This window comes from Ictalurus punctatus, chromosome 17, assembly GCF_001660625.3.
Source record: "Ictalurus punctatus breed USDA103 chromosome 17, Coco_2.0, whole genome shotgun sequence".
NCBI lineage: Eukaryota > Metazoa > Chordata > Actinopteri > Siluriformes > Ictaluridae > Ictalurus > Ictalurus punctatus.
Window position 1 is genome coordinate 12170429 of NC_030432.2, and position 18196 is coordinate 12188624.

The 18196-nt window shown below is 38.4% G+C and overlaps 2 protein-coding genes across 5 annotated transcripts in view; both read left to right on the top strand.

Annotated features, from left to right (window-relative positions):
* The first annotated feature begins 102 nt into the window (after positions 1–102).
* Positions 103–12901, top strand: ppm1da (protein phosphatase, Mg2+/Mn2+ dependent, 1Da). The gene is made up of 6 exons (XM_017491557.3): positions 103–714; positions 8910–9138; positions 9277–9401; positions 9537–9718; positions 9842–10078; positions 10480–12901. The coding sequence occupies exons 1-6, from the start codon at positions 225–227 to the stop codon at positions 10846–10848; spliced, it is 1632 nt and encodes a 543-aa protein (XP_017347046.1). The 5' UTR covers positions 103–224; the 3' UTR covers positions 10849–12901.
* Positions 12902–16219: 3318 nt separating this feature from the next.
* brip1 (BRCA1 interacting helicase 1) overlaps positions 16220–18196 on the top strand; it is a 65224-nt gene continuing 63247 nt past the window's right edge. For 2 of the 4 annotated variants that reach the window (XM_017491655.3, XM_017491658.3), the window contains exons 1-2: positions 16220–16346; positions 17110–17223. In XM_017491655.3, coding sequence (XP_017347144.2) covers positions 16329–16346; positions 17110–17223 — 132 coding nt within the window. In that variant the 5' untranslated portion in view covers positions 16220–16328. Of the gene's footprint in view, positions 16410–16450; positions 16610–17109; positions 17224–18196 lie in introns of those variants that run through there. The other 2 variants (XM_017491656.3, XM_017491657.3) reach the window with 2 other exon arrangements.

The window sequence follows — 18196 nt, forward strand, 5'->3', positions numbered from 1 at the left end:
ATATGTCTAAACCACTTTGCAGTATTTATTTTGTGTACAAACTGCGCCATTGCCGTTTAGGACTTTTATTTCCATCACTTCCGGATTCTAAAAGAGCCTGTCGATGACGTCAGCGTATTCCGAGCATGCCTACAAAGGTCGAAAATAAACAAAGAGCCAGAAAAGAGCCTCGCGCTATTTCAGTGTAAATTGTTTTCGAGTGTGCGTTTAGCGTCCAGTCAGCCATGGAAAACGTCTTTTCGTGTCGAGCAAGTGTTTATTTAGATCAAGGAGGCAGGAAATACATGGAGGATTTTGTTCAGATTAAACAGGATGATGAGCCGAGCGAGGACGAGCTGAACGCCGCTGCTGCGGAGCGTGGCGAGGCGGAAGTGGAGAATGCCAGCGATCAGCTTGAACAGACTCTTGCGGACCGAGCGCAAAGTCTTCCGACCGAGGGATCGCGACTTTCTCCGCCGAGATCCAGTGTCACAGCGGTAGAGGATGATGAAGCGGATTGCGGTGTGGTGAGAAACAGTCGTCGTTCCCGGGCTGTGGCTTTTTACGCGGTGTTTGATGGGCACGGCGGCCCCGACGCGGCGCGGTACGCCCAGACTCATCTGTGGGATCTGATCAAAAAACAAAGAGGCTTCTGGTCGACCGACGACGAAGAGGTTTGCTCAGCTATACGGAAAGGATTCATTGCCTGCCACCATGCCATGTGGAAGAAACTGCGTAAGTTAGCCCGTGTTTACTTGTTTTTTTTTCTTTTGTCAGTGGCATCCTTGGCATCCATATAGTACCAATATTCTTCCTCATGTTACACTTACAGCGTTGATTCAGCAATGGCCTTAATGTTGAAGTGTTGCACTATATCACTCCATCTCCACTCTCCCTGCAGAAAAAACCCCCAATAGAAACGATCACAGAAACTCTAATGGTCTCCACTACAAATACCATTACAAACCATCAGCTGTTAACCATTAAAACATTACCATAATAGGTCCTTACTGGTATCCACTAGACATAACATGCCACCAATAAAAGGCAACAAATTACCAGTACAGACCCATAGGGACCATTACAGTTTCCAATAAAACCAGTACAATTCCCCTTTGTAACCATTACAATTTCTATGAGGGTTTCTATTGTTGTTTTTGTTGTTTTTTCCCAGCAGGATGGAAACACATTCAAAATCTTCATACTGAGAATGGTATTTTTGCTATGTAACAGGAAGTTTTCTTTCTCAATAAAAATATTTTTGGGGAAAAAAAATCTTCATACTGAAATATTAGTGATGTGCTTAGTGAATTGTTTTTGTTTTGTGTTGTATTTCCGATATTTCCACGAGAAGATCGTAGATCTGCTGTTCTGACCTCACAGCGTGACCCCAGCGCGGTGAGAGTGAAATATAATAAGAGCTGCTAAAAACAAAAGGGCCAGGGCTTTGCTCAGTCATCATTTTCCAGCAATGGTCAATGTAAATTCAATGAGAAAGCCAATGCAGAAGTAGTGGAGGCCGCCAGTGTTGGACTAAAAGTCCCAGCATGCAGTGCAGCTCTATAGCACAGTTTCTCTGAGTTATGGCTGTGTCCGAATATCCCTGCTAGAGATGTAACGATATGAAAATTTCATATCATGGTTATCGTGAGCAAAACTATCACAATTATCAGTATCATGGTAAATGGCGAATTTATATAACCCTTTTATCCAAAGCGCTTTACACTGTCTCATTAACCCATTCACACACCAATGGTAGCAGAGCTGCCATGCAAGGTATGTGGAGTTATGTGGGCCGGGAATCGAACCACCAACCCTACGATTAGTGGACAACCCGCTCTACCACCTGAACCACAGTGACCCCATATTTTCACGGTATTGTTAAAATGTGCTGATACACTGAAATCATATTTGAAAATCAGCAAAGAACAAATAAAAATAGCAGCATAAACATAACATTTCACATTAAAGTTGGCACCATGTAGCCACGAGAGGTAGAAGCTTCCCCAGTGCAGTTTTTAATGAACACAACCCTAACTGTGTATATAAACCAAGTAAAGCAATGTGCATGTACAACTATACAACTTAATAATACAAAATAATACAACCATATGTAAACAAATCCAATGTGCAGGTATTGACACTAAAATTACAAGACAAAATATGTAAACAAATCCAGTGTAAACAAAACCAATCCGTGTATTAGTCGGATGAATGTACATTATGCGTTAAATGTCACACTTATTTGTTACTCTCTTGTTTCGAAGCCATGCACTTGCTAGAAACCTGAGATAAGAAATTAATTCAACCTAATTAAATATTTTGTGTCCAGCTATTTGCTTTTCCTCGTACTTTTCCCCATCTCATACGTTAAGCTAAAAGTTAACTTACCTTGCATTCACTATAACGTGATGGATGGTTGTCACGATGATGACACAGCAGATTGGACATGTTGTCCCCATTCACAGCGAATTTCTTCTGGCAAGCTCTGCTGACAGGGTTACCATCTTCTATTAAGTTTCCCTCAGCATTTTTTAAAATAAATTCCAAAATATGACCACATTTAGGATTTGATCCTCTTGGAAGGTTGGAAAATCTCAAGAGTGCTGTCACTGCCTTCCAAATCATGATAAATGCGCCTGGTTTTAACAATAATTAAATATGACACGGTAGTACTAACAGTCAGGGAATTTGATTGTGGTTTATCGTCATATCATCATGGTTCATCTCTAATCCCTACTATACAGGAGTAGTATGACCAAATTCTCAGTGTTCACAAAATGGTAGGTGAGAAATTCCCCTGCTTGTGCCAAGATTCTGCAGGATGGAACCACCGGACACTGAATACTGCGCTATCCCATAATGCAATGGGACTGGCGCAGAAGAGCTGTCGGAATCAACATCCGGATTGTATTCATGCTTACCACTTAAGCCCTGTTCACACCAGGACTATTTTCGCAGCGTGAAAAATGGTCCGTTTAATGCCCCAGGTGTAAACAGGTGGCATCAAAGCATCAAATTTTTTACCGCCAAGGGGCTCATTTTTTATTTTATTTTGACGCACTGCGTCAAACACTGGCCGACCAATGAGATTCGCATTTTTGTTCACATGCCCAGAGCCGCTGAAGTTACATAAAAGTACGACTTGATGGGGCTCAAGTACAAAACCATCTTACCAATGAAGAAGAAGATGAAAAAGAAAACAAAGATGCCAGCATCCACCATTATATTGAGTGCATAAGTGACAGACCCCAAATAAAATGCTCACTGCTAATAAATCCTTCTGCCTACACACACAAACAAGGTATTGTCTGAAAGCACATTAAATTACACACTAAATAATAAGTGTACTTATTATGTTGTGGCTATTTTTTGACGACACTGAATTCTAAACTCATTTGTAAATGATCCATTATTTTTATAATTATTTCAGTGTTGTTTTCTTCACTAAATAGCATTGTTTGTTTCTTTGTCTCTTCCCTGCAAATGTTAATCCGCTGACTGATAATAGTCCATTGTGTTTATTTTACACCTGGGGTGTGTGTGTGTGTGTGTGTGTGTGTATATATATATATATATATATATATATATATATATATATATATATATATATATATATATATATATATATATATATATATATAATATTCTTCACCTCTTATTGAAATAGTTAAGTGCTCCATTATTGTGTCATTGTATTATCATATTGACCACAAAAAGACATTCATATTCAACACTTCAACACATCAACACTTCACCCCCCCCCCCCCCCCCCCCCCGTGTACTGTGGTATTTCTACTTTTTAATAAGCCCCATCTACTGTCAGGGAGTGAATTTGCACTTTCATTCAGCGCTTCGGTCGCATTTAATGCCTGGGTGTGAACACACAAAAATGTGGCCAAAAAATGGACCGTTTAATGTGCCGCAAAACACATCCCAATGTGAACAGGCCCTAATACTGATCAGTACGTACTGTATCAACAGCTGAGCAGAAGGTACTGAATCGACTGCAGTAGGTGCTGTCACAGTATGCAATTTCGGACGCAGTGAGAGACTTGGCTTGACTAGTTGGGGATCTATGAAATAAGTGCAATGCTGTTGATGACTGGATTAGCAGGAAAGTCAAAGCTTTGGAACCTGATCTGTTTAAACAGTGTGCAGATGAGGAGGTGAGAGAGGACTAAAGTGCTGCCGCATCAGTCTTTTTAGTTAGACATGAAGCAAGGGCTAATGCTGCATTTGACTTTCCTCAGAAGTTGGAGATTGGAGATGGAATTACTACATTTTCACCCTTCATGCTTTCGAGTTACAAAGTAAGAAAAAGAATGGACGCTTCCTTGCTCGTCTTTTGTTAGCAACAAGCTAGTCATCTACGTATGAAGTCTACCTCTGCAAAATAGTCAAAAGATTTAACATGCAAATGGGTGTGCACATCTCACTTAAGGATAAGAAGTGCTACTTTGTCTGCTGTTCATGCTGTGGGCAGCCATGTTGATTTGATGTTACATGCTGAATACAGAGTAGAGGAGACTATCCCGAGTTCCCAAGTAGGAAATCTTGCGTAGAGGGGGCATTCTCTTTGTTTTTTCCTAGCCGGAAGACAGAAATTAAGAGTTACAACCTCTAGTTGCAGCATAAATCCCCCGGCACCACTGTCGGTGTATAGTTGATTGGCATTGTGGGTAATGTACTGTAGGAAGCATTAAACCAAACTGAAAATAGACCAACATGTTGAAAGAAGTTATAAAGTCACATGGTCGATTAGTAACTTCTAGCCAACTCTAATCTTTTTCCATTAGATACAGTCAGTGAGAAATGTTGGAATATGATACTGTTTTTGTGATCAGGTCAAAAGTAGAAAAAGTTACAGCCTGATTTTCTCGCTAACGTGTGCTGTATCGACTTATCAGTCAAATTTTGAAAACTGTGGGAATAATACAAATCCTGTGTGATCAGTCAGAATTGCCTATTGTTTTCAGGGTAAAGTAGCTTGCTCAGAAATGGCCTACTTTGCATATTCATTGAATCATCATGATTGTTTGCCTTTCAAAATGTGTAACGTGAAGGACGATTTAATGAAGACAATTGAATTTAGAACAGGATAAAATAATTTTTAGTTTAGTTTAAATAGAATTGAAAATAATAGATTATTACATATTGTACATAGATGTCGTCTTTAGTCATGGTACCACAAACAATCCATTATGTACAATATAGAGTCATACCAACTGTAGTACATATTTATAAAATACTCTAAGAAAAACAATGATGATAAGTATAGACTGTAAATAGACCTGAGGGAAAAGGTGACCGGTGGAATAACTCGTTTTTATTACCTGTAAATATAACCAAGAAGAGAGTTTAAAACCAAGAACAAAGTGGGATAAACAATGTGGAGCTAGTGTAACTAGCACAAGCACAACTCTGGCCACTCAGCTTGTGCTCTCTCTCGCTCTCTCTCTCTCTCTCTCTCTCTCTCTCTCTCTCTCTCTCTCTCTCTCTCTCTCTCTCTCTTTTAAAATAAAGTCAGTAAATGGCCTTAAAAGTCACCAAATCTTGCAAAAAGTCACCAATTTGACAACACACTGTGTGATTATGAAAGTTAGCAACAATGGTTAATATGGCATCTATGATTCTTATATATATGAAGAATGAATAAAGACTTTAAACATAAAGTCTGAAAATGAGAAGAACAGTAGTCGCTTGAAACGGCCAACAGTGTAAAATTAAAATGAAATCATTAAGAATATATAAGTAAATAGCAAAAAAAAAAAATCAGAGATGGTGAAGATGTTCAGAACTAAGCCAAAAATATCTAAATAGTCGAATATACCAGTCTAGTATCTGACTCCCAGTTTTATTCTTTACACCAGAGGTCGGGAAAACTTCTCAGATGTCAGAGCCATAAAAGCCAAAAAAGTTGTGATTTTTTTTCTTTAAAGAGCCAGAGAAAAGTTAACATATGTCTGTTAACATTATGTCTTCTGCTTATTATAGTTATTATCTTTACTATTATTGCACAATTATTTAAAAAGCTGATGTAGTAAAGGCCATTTAACATTTTGCAGGGTCTTGACTTAACAGCCTGCACTTCACCTAATAGGCCTGTAGGTGACACTTGGACGTCATTTAACCAACTATGATCTTTTCCTCAGGCTTGGGGAGTAACGGAATACATGTAACAGACAGTGCGTTTACATGGACAACAATAATCCACTCTTAACCCGATTAAGATGATGGTTCAATTAAGAAACGACCATGTAAACAGCAATTTTTAATTACCTTAATCTGATTAAAGTCATACTCGAAGTAAGCACTAATCGAATTAAGACGTGTGGAGTACTCCTGTTTTAGTCACATTATGTGCATGTATTACAGACATGTAAACACTTTAATCATATTATTAATGTCGTGAGAGTTTTCACCGCATTTTGCTACAGGACACGATCACACACGGCAGTGCTCAAAATTTTACGGCGAACAAGAGAGCACCGCTGCGTCCCAAATTCGCAAACTTGCCTACTACAGGCCTGTAGTGGGGAAAAATACATGTATCTCGGCTACTGTATAGACGTTAAGTACGTGGTTTGGGACGCAGCCCACGGCTTCGAGCAGTTGTCTATTTGCACGTACAGCATGACAAATAATTAACCACACTTAAACCGTTTGTAAAAAAATTTTTTAAATAAAAACACCCAAAACTGTATATGGTACCATAACGAAGACGAACTGTATGTTGATACGTGAAATTCTGGAGGGACGGCGTGGCGCGGTGACGTAATGACGTGTGCCGTTAATCTAATTATGTTCTACAACATGTAAAACGGGTACATGAAAGGAGTATTCTAAAAGTGACTCATGTAAACACCTTAATCACATTATAATCTTACGCAGAGTAAGGTCAGTAATTAGATTACTACTGTCCATGTAAACGTAATCAGGATACAAAAACTGGTAACTAATCTGTTACAGTTGTGTCAAAAAACAAAGTAATCAGATTACAGGTATAGTTTGTAAAAAAAAAAAAAAAAAAAAAAAAAAAAAAGGGAATACTACAACCCTAGTTCTGAAAAAGTTGGGACAGTATGGAAGATGCTAATAAAAACAAACCACAGTGATTTGTAAATGTACTTTGACTTTAAACAAAAAAAAACATATAAAGGTATTTGATGTTTTACTTAATCAGTCCGTATATATTGAAGATAAACGTTTATTTTGAAATTGATATATGCAACACATTCCAAAAATGTTGGAACATATTACAGTAATTTGTAACTGTAAGGGAATACATGTATAAAGTAACCCTCCCAACCCTATAGGTAAGTAAGAATAAACTGAACACTACGTACCATTAATGCAACTTCCAAATATGCAATTTCGTCTGTCCTTTCGGATTGGAAAGAACAATACTTGTCGTCTTTTTTTTTCTTTTTCTTTTAGCCATTTCAACTTTTGTTAAAAATAAAAATGAAAACACACTGGCTATGTAGTTTTCAACCGATTTATGAATTCGACTGGGAAATTACCGCTCTGCTCTGGAAGAAAATTTTACATATATATCATAAAATTAAAAATGAAACACCCAAAACTGTATATGGTACCATAACGAAGACGTACTGTATGTTGAGACGTGAAATTCTGAAGGGAACATCAGATGGCGTTTTGTGGGGACATATAGACGTGTGCTGTTAATCTATCATTGTTCTGTAGCATGTAACACGGGAACATCAAAGGAATGATCTAAAAGCAACTCATGGAAACACCTTAATCTCAATATTGTCTCATTCAGAATAAGCTCAATAATTAGATTACTGCTGTCCATGTAAGCATAGTCAATGAATTAATAAACAATTCATAAATTATCACCTCTTTTGTGCAGCTTTGCATATCCAAACCTGCAAGGGTCAATTAATTACAATACTCATTGTAAGCATTTTATTATTTAATTATATGTCACACAAAATTCCATCACATCATCAAAGGACTTTTTGTTTGAGATTGTGGCAGATGTAAAGGAGAAGGAGATTTTATACGTGCATCAGGTTTTTCGACAAGACACTGTTCCGCATAGGATACACCTGTGTATCCTCGCTCCTAGCCTCTCTGGAAGCTTCCTCACTCCTCGGTCCTCACCTCCTAGCAGTGCAAATAGAGACCTGATAAGTCCTTGAAGATGGTTGACGTCGATCGATGTCCGGGTCACGGGTTTGAGGACGGAGGAGCGAGGAAACGAGGAAGCATCAATTTGAGTATTGAGAAGCACCCTCTATTTCGCTGCTGGCGATGGGATGGGAAATGGATGGGGTGTGAACCCCTGCTGGCCAAAAAATTCACACCTCTCCACAATAACATCGGTACAGAAATAAAACAGACAGCATGAGGAAAGTTTTTTTTGGTAGTAAAACACTGTATACAATTGCAACAAAAAAAACTTGTTCACCTAGTAGGCTAGGTTTAAAAAAAAAAAAGACTGAGTGTTTACTTTCATATGAGCCATTAAACACTATTGTGTAGTGTGACGTCACACAGAAATTCAGTACTGAACACGGACGCCCAAAAACTGGCGAAAATTCCCTTTTTACGTGTTCCTTATGATGGCAGCTACAGCATCAGTGAAAACCCTTACACTTTGAATGTGCAGATATGTGTGAAACATCATGATGCTTTTCTATAATTAAATTCATGATACAGTAATCATGTTTATGTCTCAAACATCTGGCTTTGCAGGAAAAGAAAACAGATAGAACTGTCTTATGCCATTTTCATTTATAGCTGCCAAGATGCTAGAATATTATTGTAGGAGAGGATTTTTTATTACAGATATCACCCAGAGAAACTAACAATGTGACATGTATAGGAAGTAGGGACCAGTGTTCGAATTAGTTTTTAATTTATAATGCTAAATGGGACGTGTCTTATGATTCCTGCAGCGGAATGGCCAAGGACAGCGACTGGCCTCCCCAGCACATCTGGAACAACTGCAAGCGTCGTTGTAATTCGCCGCGATCGTGTGTATGTGGCCCATGTCGGAGACTCGGCTGTGGTTTTAGGGGTGCAGGACAGTCCCGCTGATGAGGTGCTTCGTGCAGAAGAAATCACACAGGATCACAAACCTGAGCTACCCAAAGAGAGGAAAAGAATCGAGGGACTGGGAGGGAGGTGAGTCTCGCACATGCTTGCACTCTTTTACTTCACCGATGTGAACAGTTTGAGCTCATTGCAAGAATTACGTGAAGGAATAATGCAAGGATTGTTGCTGTTAAAGCTTTTTGTTGACTTTTTCCTTATCTGTTTCAGTGTGATTAAAAAATCTGGGGTGAATCGAGTGGTGTGGAAGAGACCCAGGCTCACTCACAATGGACCAGTCAGACGAAGCACGGTCATTGATCAGATTCCTTTCCTCGCTGTAGCTCGAGCTTTAGGTGAGTTTGATAATGCTGAATAAATAAGTGTTGGTATTCCTGATAACAATGAAAAGCTTCATCGTTTGTAAAAAATCAAATTATACACAATCTAATTGTGTCAATCTGGCTTTCATAATGTATATTTTTTTCCAGGTGATCTGTGGAGTTATGACTTCTACAGTGGAGAGTTTGTAGTTTCACCTGAGCCTGACACCGCTGTTATCAAGTTGGACCTAAAACGGCACCGCTACATCATCCTGGGCAGCGATGGCCTTTGGAACATGGTTTCACCACAAGAAGCAGTATCCATGTGTCAGGAGACTGATAGGGCCAAGGTGAAATTGTTTGTTTATTAGCAGACTATTTGTGATGTGTTTTTATTAATACTGTGAGGGGATTTTTTTTTTGTTACTGAAGGAATGTGGTTTAAAGATTTTGTATTCCATATGTCCCCACAGACTAAGTGCCAAAAGACAAGGGAAAATGTTTGTAGTGCCCAGGAGCTGGTGAACCAGGCCCTTCAAAGATGGAGTCAGCGCTTGCTTCGTGCCGACAACACCAGCGCTATAGTCATTTGCTTGGAGCCAGTAGGGACGTTTTCTGAACCTTTGCCCCCATATGAAGTTGTGTACAACCTGCACGGAGCAAAGCCATGCTCTACTACAGAGTCTCCATCCAGCACGCCACACATCCAGGTTCGTATAACTACCAGTGAGCATTACATGCTCAGAAACTGCAGACAAAGCTTCCTAGTAGAGTTTGGGTGTGTCTCAATCAGCTCCTTAACTCCCTAGGTCGTGAAATAGTATCCGAAATTAGGCTTCCGAAATTTGATGTCATTTTCAGTAAGGAAACATAGTGAGAATTGATCCTCCCTGATTTTTGCAGTGCATTGTGGGATCTGTTTATAGAGCAAATATTCCATTGCACTGGAAGGATTTTGCGATTGAGACAGCCCTTAAAATGGCCGATTCCCTGATCAGTGCCCTGACTACTGAACTAGGGAGCTGATTGAAATGTACCCTTAATGTATATTAGACATGCATCAAGGCCTAGACAACAAATCCTCAATATGCATTTATTTAACTTTTTGTAGGTGGGAGATGTGCCTTCTCCTGGTTGTGAACTGGATTCGTTGGGCGAACGGAATGCTGACAGCGGGACGAGCGGTTCTGAATTATCAAAGTCTGACTTTCCTAGTAAAGGTCCTAGTGACAAGAACTTGAACAGTGGAAAGAATAGTGACACAGTGCCCACTGGCAAACGGATGCTGGAGGATCTCTCCATCCCTGCAGGAAAGAGGGCACGGCGTAGTCTTCCTCAAAGCCATGCTTCCTCATGCACTACACGTCGGAGGTACAGTGAGCGTCCTTCTCTAAGACGTGGGAACAAAAATCAGAAGCAGTCCAACAAAGTACAAGGTCTATTACAGGAGCACGGAAACGCTACTGTATGCGTTTGCTAACGCTCGTCTTGTGTCTGGTTTTTTGATGTACTCTCACGCTTGTGGTGGATGGTCACAAACTCAGATAATCTCCTTATAAGCTACTGAGGAACCAGGCTCTAGAGTTAGAAGGTAAAAATGTAAGAATGGGTTAATTTTAAGAGTAATGCAGGCATGACAATGCAATATAGTGTACTGCTTTTCATCTGCCATATTGTGGCAAACCTGTTTTGTTCCAGTTTTTTCCGGATCATGTAAAATAATGGAAGGTCTGTTAAATGCCCCAAATTTCTGTGTCGCTTGTCACCTTCTCAACAGTGTTTGTTTAATCTTGTAATGCTGCAGTCCAGTCACCTACACATTTTTGGCCTTGTACGTATTTGGGGCTCAGACACTTTATGTTGAAGAATTCCTGCTGTCTTCCATTCGCCGTAGTGGAACGATCATGTGAAAACTTCAACAGAAAAATGCATATCTTCCGGGAAGATATTTCTCCTCGCAGATGACCTGTACATATTCCAAAGAACAATTTTAAAGAGTGACGTTTTACTTTGAGCAATTCAATAATCTATGTATTTTTATACACTTTGTTTTACAGAACAAAGAAGGCACAGTTTCTACTAGCATGGAATCTTAATCTCTTGTCACTATGTATGATCTTACCTCGTCCAACAAGCAAGAAATATATACACGTCAAAGTGGAAGTTTTTAAAATACATATTAGCATTATCCAGCATCTCATTTCCAGATTAATGTTTGTTACATTGGGTTTATTATTTTTTTAAGTTGTTTTTGTTTTCTTATCTGTGAGACTTTTCATGTGCGACTTAAGGTGCTGCTATGTTTAACCAGGTAAATAAAAAAAATCTTGATAAACTAAATTAAAATGTGTTGACTTGCCACCCAAAGTCTTGTGGTATTCAAGTAGAACAAGGTTTCCAAAGTGAACAGCTCTCATCTTTATACACAAAATAAACTCCTTAGCAGAGTTGCTAGGTTCAGGATCTAGTTAACTAGCTAACCTTAGTCTTATTAGCTAGCTATAACTATCATACAGGTGCATATCAAAAAATTAGAATATAGTGGAAAAGTTAATTTATTTTCCCATAATTTGATTTAAAACATGAAATTTTCATATATTATAGATTTATTACACATAAAGTGAAATCTTCCAAGCCTTTTTTTTCTGTTTTAATCTTGATTACGGCTTACAGCTCGTGGAAAAAATCCAGCATCTCAAAATATTAGAATAAAGAATTTATAATAGAGAACTTTTCCACGATACTCTAATTTTTTGTATATTTTTTGTGTATTTCTATGTATATTAACTATCATTACATGCTAGCTAACATTGCTAGAGATTGCTACCTAAACACTAACTGCCAGCTAACATGCAGTAGCTCTATTATTAGCTACCCAAGTTACTATGGACACTAGCTAACATATTTGTCATTATCTACTTAAGTATAGTCACGGTTCTTTCAAGTGATGTAGTCTACAGAGGGAACTCGGAAGGGGAAACACCCATGAAAGACATTTGTGGTGTCATTCCAACCTGAAGTACTGTTTTGAATTAAACTGATGGACATAACGATATTTTATCCGTGCTATTATAAAAATATCCATATATAAATATAACTATAAATATAGATCAAGAAAATATACATTATATACAGTATGAAGGAAACTAGTAACAGCATGCCGATAGTTTAGCTCTTAGTCTGAACGCAATGTGCACCACGACGTTCGTGTTTGCTTGTGGATACTATGAATATTAACATTAATTAAAGTTAATACTCATCATAGAAAATGCATTAAACTTTTTTTCACAACATGTGTTATTGTATTGAATGCTCTATGTTTGTTTATATCAGAGGTCGAGAAACTTTTCAGCTGGCAGAGCCGTAAAAGCCTCAAAGAAAAGTTATGATTTTTTTTCTTTAAAGACCCAGAGAAAAGTTAACATATTTTTTTGACGTTTTATATGTCTTATTATTATTATTATTAGTTATTATCTTTATTAATTTTGCATAATTATAAAAAGTGGTACTATAATAAAGGCCATTTCACATTTTGTGTGTTCTTGACTTAATAGCCTACACTTCACTGCCTGTAGGTTGCACTTGGACTTGATTTAACCAACTATGATCATTTCATCAAATGGTAAATCAGTACAGGATGCAGTAGGTAAGTAAGAGTAAATTGAACACTACTTTCCATTAATGCAACTTCCAAATATGCAAATTCATTTCTCCATTTGGACTGGAAAGCACAATACTCATAGTATTTTTTTTTTCTTTTAGCCATTTCACCTTGGTGAAAAAACTGTAAACAGTCCAGCTATGTAGTTTTCAATTGATTTATGAATTAGGAATTAGACACTCTGCTCCACACATTGTGCAGTGAAATTTGGGCCTGTTGTGCCACATCGATCGGTCGGTGTATACATGAAAAACATGCATCAATTATGTAATATTTTAAAATATGTCGAGTTTTAATTGAATTGATACACTAGCTTTATTGATTCGTGATTGATTTTATTTATTTTTCCCCACTGTTGAGCCATAGGTTGAGAGCCTAATGTTGACTCATACGTTATAGGTTCCTGATCCCTGGTTTATGCTACCAAAATAATTGGTGCTTCCATGGTATAAGCCAAGTTTATGGTTCTAATATCAGGTTTTGTTTTTTTTTAAAGTTATTATTATTATTAACAAATAGATTGTCACACATAGCTTTCTTGTTTTCTTTAGAAATTTCTTCTCTTTCTTAGGGGGCCAAGCACCAGGGTTTTTTTTTCTTAATTCTCTATTATTTCTTCTTCTTCTGCTTCCTCTTCCTCTGACCCAGTGGGGCACTGTATTGCATGGCTTTAAATTTTGGTCAGTATCTCATGAACCTTAAATCCTACTGGTTTCTTGGGATCTCCCAAACAAAAAGCCTCAAGAACAATTTAGATCTGCCCACTTAGATTTTTAACTAATTTGCATAACATGCAAAAACTACTTTTTCAAACTAGTCCTAGGATTTTGTCCTATGTTAACAAAGATGGTGTTAAACTACTCAGGAGAGTTTAAACATCCATAATTATCAAAAATAGGTCAACATTTATAAATAATATGGCTGCCACAAGCAGAGCCTGATTTACTCAAACTGTTGTAACTCATGATTGATTGCAGAGATTCACACAAACAATGAAAGGTCTATTTATACAGGAAACGTTTCTGAGGATGTCTCCACAATTTGGGGTGTGGCCGTACATACTGGGCCGGGACTATGTTCGGATAATTGTTTCCGATAAACTTGAATGGTATTTTCCACTAGGAACCCAGGAGTAAGTGAGGCAATTTCACTCTAATTGATCACCAGGGGCACTTTTCATGTTTTTGCACATAAAAACAAGCATATCTCTTGTTAAAAAAGGTGTACTGTGAAACTTCTTTTTTTCATCATTTTATGGAATAGAGCTGCAATATAGTGTAAAACAGTGAGAAAATATAAATATCTGCTTTTATGTCATGAAACGTAACAGTATTTGGGTTTGGAATGACATAGAGGGAAGTAATTGACAACAATTTTTATCAACAATATCCCTTTAACATGGCGCACCGTGGCTTAGTGGTTAGTACGTTTGCCTCACACCGCCAGGGTCGGGGTTTGATTCCCGTGGCTCTGTGTGTGTGGAGTTTGCATGTTCTCCCTGTGCTGTGGGGTTTCCTCCCCCAGTCCAAAGACATGCATGGTAGGCTAATTGGCGTGTCTGTAGTGTGTGAATGTGTGTATGATTGTGTGCCCTGTGATGGACTGGCACCCAGGGTGTACCCCACCTTGTGCCTGATGCTCCCTGGGATAGGCTGCAGGTTCCCCCACGACCCTGAAAAGGAGTAAGTGGTTGAAGATGGATGGATCCCTTTAACTTTTTGAGGACAGACCTGACAAGGACCAAGGCCATACAGACTAATATCAAAATACTAGGGTTTTTGTTTTTTGGAGTTTATTGTCCAAAGAAGAGAAGTAAAGGACTAAAGAAAAATAGTTAAAGAATTAGATTTGCAAATAATATTCTTATTTTTATAAATGACTTTGTCCTAACTAAATGTTTTTGTATATTCCCTCTGTTCCAGGGAAATATACTCTGTACAATCATCGGTTAGTATAAAGTTTCTGAGGGGTTAAAATTTTTTTAAATGTTCAGGGAACATGCTCTGAACCATCCTCAATTAGTGCAAGGTTACCAGAACAGTACTGGAACAAACCATCCCAGCTTAGTGAAAGATTCCTCAGATGTTCAAATAATTAAAATGTTGCCACGGCCTTAGGCCAAGGTTCTTCAAACCATCACAGGTTACTGCAGGAGTGTTGTGAGATTCACATAGTTTTGTATTTATTTAATGTCTAGTTTAAAATCTTTTAATTACCAAAATGTTATGGTTATATTTATATTCTCTGAACAACCCCAGCTTAATGCAAGGTTTATGAGAAGTTCAAATGATTTAATGGTGACCAAAACTGTAGGGCAACCTTCTCAAACCATAGCAGGTTAGTGCAAGTTTCGCAAATAGTTAAAATAACTTAAAGGTTACCAGTATATTAGGGGAACATTATCTGAAATACCCAGGGTTACAGCAAGGTTCAAATAACATAACGGTTAAGAGAACAGGGGAATCTTCTCCGACCAATCCTGTGTTAGTGCAAAGTTCCTGAGAGGTTAAAATAATTTAATGTTACCAAAATATTAGGTGAACCTTTTCTGGACCATAGCTGGCTACTATAAGGCTATTTACAAGTTCTGGAAACATTCTCTAAACAACAATGTACAACGGCACTAGAATGTTATATTTCTGTAAAGACAGCTCTCCTGGAAAATCATACTGGAACAAAAAAATATTTATTTTCAGAATTTTTCAGGAACCAAAAACAAATGTTCCCAGAACATCCTGGGAATCTTTCATTATTAGCTGGGTAAGCAGCTTGCCCTGTGTTTTGTTCTGAGCTGGTCAGGCCAAGCTGGATTTACAGTAGTGTTGTTTGACCACATGTCTCTGACCACATTTGCATGAGCACAGGCAGGGAACTTTTTAGAGTAGCGTTCTGTCCCAACTCTAAAGGTTGCTTAAGTTTTGTAAATAAGATCCTGATGGATATATTTATAGTTAAAAGTTCACTAACTGAATATCATACAAATAATTTTATAATGCTCTAGAATGCAGTCTTTAAAAAAACAATAATACTAATAATAATAGTGAAACTGACCGTCACTTAATAATTCCCCTGAGCATAAAACAGAAAGTTTAATTATGGTAACGTCGGCTTTTATTTTGAAGGGAGTCTGTTCTCACGAGATGGAAAATCTAAAGTTGCAAAATTCACGCCGTTTTACTGACTGGTAACGCATGGTTTACCGGAATTTGTATTGAGTACGATTTGTAGAACAGACGTTGGTCAGGAACCGGAAGTTGGGCAGTGTTTTCTGCGTGGCGGGAAGTTCATGTTTAGTTTGGATGTGTTTACAGAGTGCAGTGAGTTTGCTGTCGGTTCAGTTTGACTGACAAAATTGTCTTTTTTTTTAAGTAGGCACGAAGGTAAAAGAGGGCATATGTTGTCATGGTTATACCTTAAAGTGTGTAGCCACATACCACAGAACGGTACAGTGTAGATATTGTGGTTGCTAATGCAGCTGATTTAGCGTGCTAGCATCGGGTTTAAGATGAAATCGTCAGGGTGTTAATGACGCTTTAAGTACAGACTCCTACATTACAGATCCGTTCTAGTTAAACTGCATGTATGTAATCCACAAATCGTGCTCGGATAACTTGATACGGGTTTTTGAATGCTAGTTGTGTTCAGGTGGTTGAGCAAGAATAACTCCTTTGTTGCACATGAAGTGGACTATGTAGGGACAAGCCGTTGTTATTTCTTTCCATGTGTAGTGCGCCTACAGAGGGAACAATCAGCCATTTGGGATGCTGCCATTTATATTTACGTTATAACGTCACAGTAATGCGTGGCTATTTTTATTGTAAATTATAGAAATTATTTTCTGTGCTACCCACAGTTTATATGACAATCTCATTTTTAATTGAGCACATTGTACAGTAATTAATAATAAATTGTGCATATAAACTTGTCTAGTCTTAACTAAAACAGATGACCCCCCCATTAAGTCATGCACTAAGTCATGTCGTTGTCTTGCATAACTAAATCGTAGCCACACATTATTTTATTAAGGAGATATGTACCAGTCTATTGTCATAGCAGTTAATAAAATATTTGTATTTTCAGTGTCTCGCACACACACTCAGCATGGCTGCGGATACAGTAGAGTACACCATAGGAGGAGTGAAGATAAACTTCCCCTGCAAAGCATATCCCTCTCAACTTGCCATGATGAACTCTGTAAGTTTCATGACGCATTAAAGAGCTGAATTTACACTCACCGAGCGTGTTATTAGGAACAGTATATTAATACGAATGGGTAAGGCATCCCTTATCTCAATTCTCAGCCTCAATTCTTCCTGGCATGGATCCACAAGATGTTGGAAACATTCCTTTGAGATTCTGGTCCATGTTGTCATGATGCCTCACACACTTCCTGCAGATTTTTCAGATGAACTTTCACACCGTGAATCTCCTATATCTAACACATCCCAAATATGCACTGGTGGATTCAGATCTGATGACTGGGAAGGCCAGTGAAGAGCTTTGAACCCATTGTTATGATCATGAAATTGGTTTGAGATGATTTTTGTGATATGGTGCATTATCATGCTGGAAGTAGCCATTAGAAGATGGATCAATTGTGGCCACGAAGGGATGCACATGGTCAGCAACAATATTCAAATAGTCTGTGGCATTCAAGTGGTGAATGATTAGTATTAACAGGCCTAAAATGTGCCAAGAAAACATTCCCCACACCATTACTGCACCTCCACCAGCCTGGACTGTTGACACAAGACAGGTTGGGTCCATGGATTCATGTTGTTGGTGCCAAATTCTGACCCTACCATCTGTGTGACTCAGCGGAAATCAAGATTCATCAGACCAGGCTACATTTTCTAGTCTTCAACTATCTTGGTTTGGTGAGTCTGAGCCCACTGCAGCATCATCTTTCTGTTCTTGGCTGATAGAAGTGGAACCTGACATGGTCTTCTGCTGTTGTAACCCAGCCGCATCAAGGTTCAACGTGTTGTGCGTTCTGAGATGCTTTTCTGCTCACCACAATTATACATAGTGGCTATCTGAGTTACTGTAGCCTTTCTGTCAGCTCGAACCAGTCTGGCCATTCTCAGGTGATCTCTCTCATCAAAGCGTTTCCGTCCGCAGAACTGCTGATCACTGGATATTTTTTATTTATTGCACCACTCTGTGT

Coding starts and splice junctions, on each gene's coding strand:
- ppm1da (XM_017491557.3), top strand. CDS start 225: ATGGAAAACGTCTTTTCGTGTCGAGCAAGTGTTTATTTAGATCAAGGA. Junction 715..8,909: donor TGCCATGTGGAAGAAACTGC/GTAAGTTAGCCC, acceptor TGATTCCTGCAG/CGGAATGGCCAAGGACAGCG. Junction 9,719..9,841: donor AGGAGACTGATAGGGCCAAG/GTGAAATTGTTT, acceptor ATGTCCCCACAG/ACTAAGTGCCAAAAGACAAG.